The sequence below is a fragment of the Euprymna scolopes genome, chromosome 5 (genome assembly GCF_053919585.1).
Source record: "Euprymna scolopes isolate OS-2025 chromosome 5, ASM5391958v1, whole genome shotgun sequence".
NCBI classification, from domain to species: Eukaryota; Metazoa; Mollusca; class Cephalopoda; order Sepiida; family Sepiolidae; genus Euprymna; species Euprymna scolopes.
In genome coordinates this window covers 126,804,207-126,817,813 of record NC_136486.1, presented here as the reverse complement: position 1 = coordinate 126,817,813, position 13,607 = coordinate 126,804,207, and the positions used below count along the sequence as shown (strand labels likewise).

Here is a 13,607-nt window from a genome sequence, read left to right as displayed (position 1 = left end):
TGAAAATAACAAGATATTCGAAGCACAAATTAAATCCCCTCAATACGGTCAACTTAGACTGGCTTATATGAATATTGGTGCACTTTTTCTACCAGATTAGATGAATTTTGGGGGAGAATTCAGTAAACCCAAGAGACCGTAAGTCACACTAGAACAACAAAATAAATGTAATTAACTTGCCAATTTATGAAAGGAGAATTAATATTACAAACTACTTCGCAAACTCAACGTTTGTGATATACAAGTGTTTAACATCTCTGTACAGGAGTTTGTGAGGAAACCCTGACATGAGACTACTTCCCCCTGCAAATAAACCCTAACTAAATATTCAAAATAATATCGTATTCGAAGTACAAATAAAATCCTCTCGATACGGTCAACTTACACTGGCTTATATTAGTATTGTTGCACTTTCTTTGAGTGATTTTTGCCTGAAGTAACAACACTAAGCTGAATACTCCACCAGACTAGATAAATTCTTTTTTTGGAATCCATTCAGACTAAGACAACAAAAGAAATATAGTTAACTTGTCAATTTATGAAAGGAGAATTAATATTACTAACTTCTTTGCAAACTCAACGTTTGCGATATAAAAGAAAACTAATGGAATATTCGAACATCTATGGATCTCATTTAGAGATCAAGTGTTAGCCACAGGAAAGGGACCACTTGATTTTTTAAAAGTTCAGCTGAAGTAAAATAAAACAAACACTGTGCAGTTGTCAATCTTATGATATCAGAATCATGACGAGAGCTAGTTACTCTTCAAAGTTACCGGCTTACTTAAAATATATGAAGACAAAATATACAATATATCATAAAATGAAAAAAAATATCTTATATGTAAGATTTATGTGCAGGTCACAAATCGGAATTAAGGAACAAAGAAAAAAAAAGACTAATTTGTACAAAAATAAATTAACACAGAGCCATGACTTCATTCAATAAGAATGAACTTTAAAATATATACATATCACGTTTAGTTTTATCTGTGCTATTATAGATCAGGCAGCATGCTATATTTTTGGGACACTAAAGATCGTTTTATATTATTCTTCAAATCCTGTATTTGTGTAGGGAGTATGTTCACGTAAATGTGCAACAAGCCTCTGAACTTAGGAGTTTTACTCTCGATGCTTTTTTTTTTTAACTAAATAAAAGAAAAAAAAGTTATAGAAACCTGCATAAATATATGCCATGTTTATGGTGAGGATGCTGTTACAGAACGGGTGCACCATAAATGGTTTGCTCGATTTTAAAAAAGGATCTTTTTAGTGAGAGATTCTCCTCGATGTAGCTGGCCAAAGATGATTAACAGTGACCAAGTGAGACCAGTGGTTGAACAAAATTGTCGTTTGACAATCAAACAAATCCCAGGCATTCCTAAAATTTTCAAATCTTGTCTGTGAAGTAAGTTGTGTAAACTTAGTCTGTTCCTAAATTTGATATTTGGGTTCATTCTTTCTAAAAAAAAAAAAGAAAACAACGAATGAACATTTTGAACAACCCTGATGAATGTGCACGTTTCTGTTAAAACTTTGGAGGATATAAATTTTGGCAATGCTGTTAAATGTAGAGCAGGCATTCTCAGCCAGAGTCCATAAAAATTTTAAGGAGCGGGGGGGGGGGGGTACAAAAATGTTTCTATTCTGTTCACTAAATGTTCATGTTTTTCTGGACTTTTCGTGGTTCATATTTGATGTTAGGAATACGATAAAACTAATTCATAGTTAAAAATAATTATTTGATTTGAAAAATTTATACATGCAGATGTCTGGTCCAGAGATGATAAAATAGCTCACAGGAGGATCCACAAGTAAATTAAGGAAACATATATATATATATATATATATATATATATATATATATATATATATATATATATATATATAAACAATTAATGAAAGTAGACTTTAACAATACTGGTAAAGAGATTTTGCACAGAAAATAAAATAAAAACTACTCTCGAGCAAATTGATTTTTTTCAGTCAAGCAATAAATAACCACAAAGTTTGATTTGCATACTGTCTATGCTTTTTTAAAAGGAGGAGGGGATTAAACTTAAAGACTACCCTGGGTGGCACAAAACTTGTCAAATGCTGTTTTTGAAAAATACTTGTAAACTAGTAGACAATTCAATTATTGAAAATTCCTTAGTATTCCAGAAGGTTCTCTGACAAACTTCAGTGGTGATTTTATTTGGATGGTTCCAATGCCTCCCTGAATTCTCACTTTTTTTCAATTTTCCTGTCAAATTTTGCTGGCATTGTTCCCAGTGCTTTAATTATGATTGGTACAATTGATATTTTGCTGTTTCATTTCTTTTTTTTTTCATGTCTCGGGTATTTACAAAAAAAAAAAAAAAAAAAATGAAATTGCAAATTCACAGTTTAACATCTGTTTTGCCTCTTATCATAGCAAGTCTTCTTGTCTGTATTAATTGATTCCTTCAAATTACACTCTGTCTCTTTCAATAACCGTCATATTCTCTCTCTCATGCGATTCATTTACCAGGACTGATTCTAATCTGTGCAAGCACCATCGTTTTTATGGAATTAAGTTTAAACCATTTTTACAGTTTCTAATGATCCTTTTTTTTTTTTTTTAAATTTTTTTTTTTTTAAGCAATCAGTGTTCATAGATCACTGGAGCACTGGTTTGACCCTATTCAACGTTTTCACATTTAGTAGTCGATACATAAGTACCAGTTAATTGCTGAGATAAAATTGTATTTACATATGAGGAAGGAACCTCTCTCTTTCCTACAGGTAGAAGCCTTGGAAAAAAAGACCCTCTGTGTTCCATTTGATCACAATCGTGGTCAAGCATTTTAGTAACTTTTTTTCACTTTGAAGTTTATTCTTGTGATTTTTACATCCATGTGATGGTATAGTTATATTAATTTTTTTAAGAACAAGCAACAAGAACAAAATCTTTTTTTTTTTTTTTTTGTTACAAAAATCTTTTTTTTTTATTTGAATCAGATATACAGAAAACAGGAATTGCCCCAAAGAATATAGATGCATAAAAATGTTTCTTTTTTTTTTTTCTCCGTTTTTCACGTTTCTATTTTTAAAAAATGATACAAAGAAATGGAAAATATTTCGAGACAGTCTGCTCTATGGCGCCAGGTTGATGGCTATCCGCAGACCCAAGAAAACGCTAAGCTGGTTGTTAAGAGGATTACAAAGGAAGCAGCAACTGACTGGTTGGCAGAACCCATTACATGTTTCTCATCATTGTGGGCTGCAAAGAGAAAAAAAAATCAGTTAAGTTTTTTTTTTTTTGTCAACATTCAAGTTCAAATTCATTTCAACTTAAATAAAAGCATAATCCCGGAAACCATTAGAATAATATATATAAACATCTTGTGAGGAGCAACTCATAAATAAATATTAAATATAACTGTAATTAATGTCATGTTACTTTCCTTGTTGGAGCTTTTCCAGTCTAAAATTATCTCCCTTTACTTGGAACTCTTTAGTCTAAGATCATCTCCATTGATTGATAATTCTTTTCTAAAGATAAAACGGTTCAGTACAAGTACGGTTAAGATGAATGAAGTAACATTGCTATCCCATTCTTTTTTTTTATTATTACACTATATATATTTATATTTTCTCTATAACACTTCATTAAATAAAACAAGAAAATCCTATTAATTATTAGTGTGAATACTTAGTCTTAATCAGTAATTATCTAATTACTGTTAAAGACTGGAAGACTTTACAATATTTATATGTACCCATGCGTTACACGCTACTTGGCTTTAGAGACTAAGTGTAGATTACTAAAATAAAATAATAAAAAAAGCTTGTTCGACAATGTGGATCCTATTAGTTTGGAAACTTTTGTACTTTAGAAAATAGTGTTTTTTTTTTTTTGTTGTTTTTTTGTTGTTTTTTTATTGCGTTTTGTATTCCAACCTATCAATTGTTTCTCTATTGCTGCATTTTGGTAAGGTTAACGAGACTTTCAAATTACTACACCTGATAATAATAGTACATAAAAATAAAAGAAAAATGGAAACGCCTAACGATAGTTAATAATAAAAAGACAAATAATTAAGGTTTAATATTAAAAAAATCTACAAATAATACTGAGTAGCAATACACGTCCTATAATAATAAATTATGCTTCTGTAACCGATAAATTAATTTTCAATTTCTGCAGACCTGCTTCATGTACGTTTGAAAGTCTGACGAAGGGCAGACATCCCGAAATATAGCATCATAGACACATCGCCTGATGCATGTAAGAACACCCTACATGTAAAATATTGTATATATAAAAAAACGTGTATATATATGTCTATACATATACATATGAATTAGATCAATAAATGTGAAACTGCATAACTGGTTCCACCGTTATATCTTAAGTTGCGTCAGTTTGAGATTATCCGTCACACTTTTGCATTGTTCTGACTTCTATAAACTTAAATTTTTTACTTAGTCATAAATTCCTACAAGGATATGTTCAAAGTTTGCATAATTTCACTATTATTATGACAAACAAACATATGATCTCCCTCTTCTGGTCGCATATTTTTGTTAACTGTTAAGAAACATATAACATAAATGTTAATTTGCACAAATAGTAATATGAACTCCTTTTTAACTGCTAAAGGTTTTCAATAAGAAGTTATTGTTATAAAGTTAGCTTTTTTGCAACGTAAAAAAAAATCCGACATTATTAACTACTAACCTATCATGACAACAGAATAGATACTATAATCTTGTTTTCTCATGTGCCAATCCCGAGCTATGGTGGGGTCTGCAGATACTACACTAAACCGTAAAACTAATTCAGACTAAGTGCAATAGTTTAGTTTTGGCTTCGGACAGGCAGATACGAAATCTCTATTATTAATAGATAATAGTTTTATTCTATTAAAACACGTTTCTTGAAATATATATTTAATGTTGCTTTATATATATATATATATATATATATATATATATATATATATATATATATATATATATATATATAAAGGCCACTTTATTTTCTTTTTATTCGGTTAATTTGTAAGTTTACTTTTTTCTCTCATTCTTCATCTTTTCATTCCATGCTTTTAAACTTTCTCTCCATCCTTTTTTTTTTCTTTTTGCTCTTCATCTCACTTCTATGGTTAGTCTTCATTTTCTTCTGTTTAGACATTATTTCTTTCCCGTTCTCCATCATTTAATTCCCCATTTTATTTCCTTCCCCCTTTTCTTCTCGTTTCTTAATCATTCATTCCCCCCCTCCTGTATTTTTTCATTTGACATTTTTGCCCCCTTTTTTTTTACTTTTCATTCTATACTTCGTTTTTTTTTTTTTAAATTTCATTTTTTCCTTTTTTTATTCTTTCTTTCAGATTTCATTTACTTTCCCTTTGACCATTCTTTCATTTCTCCCGTTTTATTTCCATTTCCGTCTTCCTGTCATTTCCAATTTCAGTGGTGCTTTCATATAAGGCTGTCTGAAGATACTGACTTCCTGGCCTAAAATGCACCAAATATTGATGTTATTGTGGTTTTTTTTTCCCCTTTGCAAAATTCGATCATGTTTTGCAAAAACAAAAACAAAAACAATTTTCCTCTATAGAACAACAAATCAAACCAAAGCAAACACCATGAATAAATATTTGAAGATCATACAAAACTTGAAGCAGAAAACCTTTGTTCAAAATTACTGAATTCGGCATTAGGTAACCTAAAAGTTGTTTTTTTACATGGAGGTCATCACTTATCAAGGCCCAGAAGCCACTCGGGGATAAGGGTTATTGCGTGTACAGTAATCAATGGAGTAGTGTTGTATTATTTGTTAGTATTGGAGATTTGATAACGTGTCATTACTTAAGGGGGCGGTTCATTAGGAATTTGTTTATGTTGGACTTGAAGACATCCAAGTTTAAGTCGGAAGGGAAACAGGCAAGCGGCAGAGAGTTTCGCATGCGTGCAGGTCTAAGAAAGAAGCTTTGTTCATGGAATCTGTTTTGATTTAGGCACAGATAAAAAGTGGGGAAAATTATTGATAGTGGTTTCAGCTAGACTGGTGTTTTTCGTGAAAGATTGGCGAGGGGGGGACAAGAGGTTGGAGCTCAGACGAGCACTTGCCATGGAAATAACGATAAAACAAAGATAAGCTCGCAGTGTCCCTTCTGTGGGATAGAGTTGCAGGAAAGAGAAAATGGACCCCCCCCCCACTAAGCCACAAAGTCTATTTTGTACTATGTTAAGGCAGGATAGGAGGTTTTTAGCAGCTCTTGCCCAGATGTGGCAGCAGTACTCCATCTTTGGACGTACTTGGCTTTTATATAGATAGAGAATTGCATCATAAGTGAGATATCTTCTAGAGCGACAGAAGGATTCCACCAGAAGGTTGATGTGCTATACAACAATCAGACCAATATATAATCAGAAAGCATCCCGTGACCTCTTAAATAAGTGCAAAGGGTTTGATCCGATCCCTAAATAATTCAAAGCAATACATTCTGTATTTTCATTTAGTTTCTTTCGTTTTCGTGAAAATTATAATGATAAACAGGAAAAACATGGAAAGACATAAAATTACAAACATGTATCTAACGCTAACCTGCGCGATTAAAATTAATTTTTTTGTTTCTTCTAATTTATAAAAGACAAGTAGCATTCATGGATTCTTATTATTAGCTAAAAACAGATAGCGCGTTCGTTAAAAATTGAGGAATGCTCGGCTGACCTTTTCCGGTTATTTCCGTCGGCTGCTGAGTGGGCTCGAACCAACTTCATAGAAATCGCGAGCGGGTAAATGCAGAAGCATCCTTTCATATTTCATTTATTTTCGCTTTATCTCGCTCCTCCCCTTCTTCCCCTTCCTCGCCTTCTTCCATTCATACTTCATTCCTTTATTTTGTATTTAATTTTCTGTCCTTTGATTTTTCATTTTTTTTTTTTTTTCATTACTCATCCTCAATATGGCATAATCGCGTTGACACACCAGTTCTTGCCAGATCACCGAAGTTAAACAACGTTGAGCCTGGCCAGTACCAGTTGGGTGAGCATTTGGGAAGGCGAGGCGCTGTATGTACCGTGAAGTAAAATACCAGGCTGAGAAACTGGCGTGGTCTATCCTTCTCTCGAGGGTAGATGGGACTCTCTTAAGCCGTGGTAGGAACCTCATCTAGTGATAGCGTCACGATAAAAAAAATACCCTTGATAACCCTGGCGAAGCATCAAGTATTCAGCTACTGACAAGATTTGAATTACACTACAAACTCGTGTAGTGAGTTCAATCTCAGCTACTGCCACGCTGGGTGGATTCATCTTCATTTTCTTCTTCTCACCCCCTTTTTCTTTTAATTATTTCTTTCCCTCTTTCCTTTCATAATTCGGTGCTTATTTAGAATTGCACTTGGTTCGAAAAACAAAAATACAGAAAAACCTTTATCATGTACCTACTTGTCATAGAATGAAGATGTTATATCCCAAAAATTACAAAGATCGATCACGTATTTCTTTTTTATTTAAGAAAATTAAATTTTATGACTTTTAGCGATTCAGCATTTTTAACAGCCATTGATGAGCCCTTAAAAAGAAATAGCTGAATAGAGTTGTCCGCCCTTGTTCTTTCTTGACTTCAATCAAATATGGCGGCTGGTTTTTTCTCATCGAGTACATCATAAAATTTGATTTTCTTTAATAGGAGACTACTTATTGACGTGATTTTATTTTTTGAATATGCTATCTTCGTACGTACATCATATAGACGTTTGTGTATTTTTTCTTTTAATTTTCGCTAAGAGTGAAATTTTAAATAAGCACCCATAATTCTTACTCCCTTCTATTCTCTTTTATTTTCATTTCTTTACTTCCCCCCCCCCACTTTTCCGCTTACGTTTCATTTCTGCCCACTTTTATATTTCCTACTATCTACGCAAATGCAGATGTCACCGTAAGCCATCGTTATCATACAGGTTTTCTGAATGTATAATTCCTTAACTGCATAATTCCACCCTTTTTACCGAAACCACAAGATAACCATCTTGCTTTTCCCGGGCCAATGCACAGTCATGTCATATACGGCAGAAAAAAAAAAACAAACAAAAAACAAACAAACAAACAAACTTTATCACATCATCCAAATCAAGGACAGAACATTATTTTCCATCCATTTCGAAAAAAAGCAATCATAGATTTATCCTACAGTAATTATGTTCTCAATGCTGTGTCAGCACTTTTCAGCAATAATGGATTGTTCTGTTGTCATCAATGCCTCTGTTCAATCTCAGAAGACAATGGATACCCCCTGTAAGGGTAGCCGTGCGTGTAATTGTGAGGCAAGGGTTGCACTATCCTCAACCACACCTCTCCGGAATCGGCACTGCTCGAGTCGAGTAAGAAAAGGTCCAAGACGACCGGAAACAGTGTCAAGATAAGCAGAGAGCACATACATCACCTAGAATTTCTAAACGGTCACCCATTGTAGTACTGAACAGGCTCAACGTTGCTTAACTTGCGTGATCTCACAGGGACCAGTGTGTCAATGTGATTACACTGCATATGTATTGCTGTCATAAAACAAAGAACATTTAAAAAAAAAAAAAAAATGACAAAATTCTGAAGTGTTCAGTTGTCAGATTAAAAATATACAACTCCTCAGTTTATGACGTTTCTGAATTTTTGAGATGAGGATTGGTTATTCGTATTCATCGAACTACTGTTCTCATCTTGAGTATGATTTTCACAATGTTTCGGCCGATGTAACCTCCGATCTTCCTCAGGAACCCTTTATTTACTTCACAAATGTTCGCAAGGACCTGTGGAGCAGTGGTTAGAGTACTTGGAAAAATCATTTGTAAAAAGTGATATTCTCCTGAAGGTTAAAATTTAAAATCCTCAGTGTGGGCGACTGAAAAATACAATTGCGAATTACTTAGGATCTCTATTCAATCATGGCTGATTGGACAAGAGCATGCTACCCCTGTGAAATAAAGGGTTCCGCTTGAAATTCTGTCCAAATTCCCGGTTTCGACAGAAACATTTCCGAGTTCAACAAGATACACTTGAAGAAGGTCGGAGGTTACACCGACTGAAACGTTGTGAAAATCGCACTCAAGATGAGAACAGTAGTCTGATGAATAATACGAATCCTCAGTGCATAATCAGTTTTTATTATTATTTACTCACAAAGAGTTTTCACACAGGCCATCATCAAAGATTTCTCTTTGAGAACAACCCATGGTGTTCCCTGAAGTCTGAGTGACAAGTTTCCCGGGATTTCCAGTACCTTCCACCTCTTTCGATAACCTTTGCAAATTAGTGTGTTATCGCAACAGCCATTTACCATTGGTTTCTCATTGGCAGCAACAATTGGTCTTAACTGAAATTTGGGTGGCAATAAACCTCAAGATCCTTGCCCTTTCTGCATTCATCCACTGGAGGACTGGTTAGTTTGTTCTCTTCTAGAGCTTTCTATCCTCCTCAATTATTTGGTGTGATGCCAGTAGTGCTCTCTTAATTTTTCGTTCTTTTTTTTTCATTCCCTTCATTTTTTTTTTCATTTTTCTCTTAACCCTAATCCTCTGTTTCTCCCGCCCAACACATATATGTTGAAATATAAATGATGTAATTCATTTATTGCAGCTATCCCCCTTTAAATGTATTACTTAAAGATGGCAATGTTGCAGTCAGTTATGAAGCAGTCTTGCGGGATTTTTTCTTTTTTTTTATTGAATCTTCTAGCAAAGAAATTTTGCTCATTGAAGCTCCACTTGGTTTGAGATAAGCATAGAGAGAAACGAAAGTATTTTTTTGCTGTTGTTGTAGTTCTTGTAGACGAGTTCTTGCTGTAAATGCCTCCCGAAGATTGGAGCTCAGTCGAGCACCTACCATGGGCATAACGAAAGTGTACAGAGTGTTCGCATGACAGTTGTCTTGATAAAATCAGCGTACTTTCTAATCATTAAATATAAGCTGATACACGGATTTAAAAAAAAGCAAAAAAAAAAAAAAAAAAATGCCCACATTAATCACTTTTACAAGATTAATTATTTCGTTGAAAACCAAGCATAACATTTTTGGAGTTTCATTAATTCTATTATTAGACGATAGCATCTGTTTATTTCTAATCAGTTAATTTATTATTCGTCAATTAAAGTTGTTAATTTCCTATGAAGGTGTTCTGCTTATTCCACAGATATGAACACAAAAGAAACGAAAATAAATAAAAGATTAAGAAAATGAATCGAAATCATGCAAATAACCCCCCCCCCCAAAAAAAAAAAAACTGCTGTCATGACAAGGTCTCTTATGATTCCTTCTTAAAATGGCTTCTGTGTTTGACAACATGTTTTCTCCCAGAAGAATTCTTTGCAGGATTTATTTACAAATTATGAATAAAAAGGCTCACCAAGTTTAATTCTAATTGATTTTCTCTTAAATTATCTCTACTTGCACAAATATGCGCCACAACAACCTCGGACCGAACTTATGTGGACATATCTAACTAGCAGTTCAATTTCTAAAGACAAAGGATACCCCCTGTAGAGGCAGCAACTGCAGGTGTAATTGTGAAACAAGGATTGCGCAATCTCCAACCACACCTCTCCTGAATCAACATTGTTTTCTTCAAGTGGTAAGAAGTCAAGGACGACTGGAAACAATGCCGAGATAAGCAGAGAGCACATACAGCACCTGGAAGTCCTAAATGGTCACCCATTTAGTATTGACCAAGTTCAACGTTGCTTAACTTTTGTGGTCCAGCAGGAACGGGTGTGTCAATGTGATTATTCCGTACAGAGATAATTCTCTATTGAATATTATATATATTAGTACTAATTTGAAAAGTTAAAAAAAGTAAATTTGGTGACATCAACTTTAATCGAGACCAAAACATGCTCCAGAAAATGAAACAACTTTTATCTATGATTGAATTCTCGACTGCATAAAACCAATAGAAATATGCCGGCAAGTTGAAATGAACATTTCGCATTTCAACTTACTAACATGATTTTACTCGTTATAAATCATCGTTGTTATATGATTGCTATTTCCTGTTAATTTCAGTGTTATGTGACCAGTAGTTTAAGAGTTTATAGATTAAACACACGCACACATAAATACATACATCTACTGTTATATAAAGTGATCATGTGTGTATGTGTGTGTATGTATGTGTTTAATGGTTTCTACAAAACTATTATCTCTCTCATATATATATATGTATATCTACAAGTATTTTAGTGGTGAATGCTCTGATGAACTGCAATCACTTGTGCCCCCACGACGCGAGCACCCTCGACAAACCCGACAGGCTACTAGATCCCACCCCCACACTGTAGAGGTCCCTAGATGTAAAAGATCTTTTTACTCCAATAGTTTCTTCCCCAGAACCGCAAGACTCTGGAATTCCATTCCAGGTCCCTGCTTCCCCAACAGTACTGACGTGCAGAAGTTCAAGTGTAACGTGAACCGACACCTTGCTGCCCAAATCCCTACATAGTACCCCAGTAGTTGTTGCCCCTGATAGTAGCCCCCTACACCAAAGTGGCAATTTGCCTTGTTTGGGGTGAAAATGTAATAAAAAAAAAAAAAAAAAAAAAAATATATGTGTCAGAAAACCATTTCATCCAAGGCATGAAAATTGTTCACCTTAGATTTATTTTATAATGTACATTTTGTTGCAATTTAAAAACATCCTTTCATCTAGCAATTAATGATATAGATATAAAATTTCCAATGATCTTTTTTAAAAGGTGCAATAGAATGTACATTACATAAAATAAATCCAATGTACTTTTTTAATTCAATTTAATTTAAATTTGTATACCTTACTTTGTAAAATTTATAAAAGTACACTTTGAAGATAAATAAATTTCAAATTGAATCTTATACCTTTATTTTTAAAGCCTATAGTAAAAACATTTTGTTTAACAATTTTCATGCCTTGGATGAAATGCTTTTCTAACTTGTATCTTATCTTTATAAGATTATATTTTAAAACTCTTCTTTTCTCTATTTCAGTTTTTATTTCTTCTGACACCACAACCCATTTTTGCGACCCCCTCTTTGTAATACAGGTCTGAATAATGAGAAAATCTGAATTTTTTTTAACACAAACTTTAAAATAACTTTTTTAGATTAAATTTTAAAAAAACTTCTTTCAGAATAGAAAATCTTTAAAATTTAATAAGGAACATATTTCATATAGGTTTCATTAACAAATATTGAGTACATAACGAGAAAAATAGAGATGAAAATTTCAAAAGGACTGTATTACTGGTTACGGTCAATAGTAGTCCTCGCCAGCGAAAGTCTTCGTTATTCTATTATTATTTAAAAAAATTTGTGTCCTGCTCTTTCGTGCGAGGACGAATGCATACAGGGGATTTGGACCTGTGGAAAAAAATTCCATTTAGTTTTAGCCGGCAAAAATGGCTGCTTAGTGGTCCAAATTGAAAAAAAATTGAAATTTGACAGGCGTATGAGTCAATTAATTTTAGAATGTTTTGATAGCCGTCTGTTGTTAGCTCAGATTGTATGAATAACTCTGGAGCGCTAAATGTTTTGGTTTCGATTCTTGCTGATGGCACCCAAATCACTACTACTTATTGGGTACAATATAATAATCAATAGAGAATTAGCTCTGTAATAATACATACAAAATCTATGAATTAAAATATATGTAAAAGTATTTTATGACAGGGCCATGTCAGGGGCAGTACTATAATATATTGGGTACGATATAATCGATGCCTCTGTTCAGTCTTGAAAAACAAGGGATACCCTCTGTAGGGGCAGCTGCGCATGTAATAGTGAGGCAAGGGTTGTGCAATACCCCAACCACACCTCTCCTGAATCGGCACTGTTTGAGTCCAGTCTCAAATGGTCACTCATTTAGTACTGAATAGGTTTAACGTAGCTTAACTTCGGTAATCTTGCAGGAACCAGTGTGTCAACCTGATTATGCTGTATGAGCAATATACTAATCAATAGAGAATTGGTTCTATAATGATAAATAGGAAGTCTGTATCAATTAAAAAATATATATAAGCATATTTTATGACCAGACTGTGTGCATGTGTATGGCATAATCATGTTGACACACTGGTTCTCATCTAATCACCAAAGATAAGCAACGTTGAGCCTGGATAGAACCAGATGGGTGACCATTTGGGAATTCGAGGTACTGTATGTGTTCTCTACTTATCTCGATATTGTTTTCAGTCCTCCTGAACCGCCAATTCATATTTTAACATAACAATGTGAAGTGTGGTTGTAGATTTTTTTTTTTTTTTTTTTTTTTTTTACACAGTGATCACTACTTATCAAGGCCCGGAAGCCACTCAGGGATAAGGGTTATTGCAAGTACATTACGTTAGTGAGGAGATTTGCTGAAATGTTTACTTAAGGGGGCGGTTCATTAGGAATTTGTTAACATTGGACTTGAAGACAACCAAGTTGTAGTCCGGAGGGAAGCAGACAGACGGAACAGAGTTCCACAGGCGTGCAGTTCTAAGAAAGAAGCTTTGTTCATGGAATCTGCGTTTTGATTTAGGCACAGATATAGAGTGGGGGAAATTTTTCACAGTGGATTCAGCTAGACGGGTGTTTTTCGTGAAAGATTGGCGAGGGGGGAC

General features: G+C 33.8%; 1 protein-coding gene across 2 annotated transcripts in view; it reads right to left on the bottom strand.

The window, feature by feature from the left end:
* Window positions 1–2,889: 2,889 nt before the first annotated feature.
* The window catches only part of LOC145276966 (uncharacterized), a 541,458-nt gene continuing 530,740 nt past the window's right edge, over window positions 2,890–13,607 (bottom strand). For both annotated transcript variants that reach the window (XM_080128509.1, XM_080128510.1), the window contains one exon: window positions 2,890–3,247. In XM_080128509.1, the coding sequence (XP_079984635.1) occupies window positions 3,141–3,247 (107 nt within the window). In that variant the 3' untranslated portion in view covers window positions 2,890–3,140. The remainder of the gene's footprint in view (window positions 3,248–13,607) is intronic.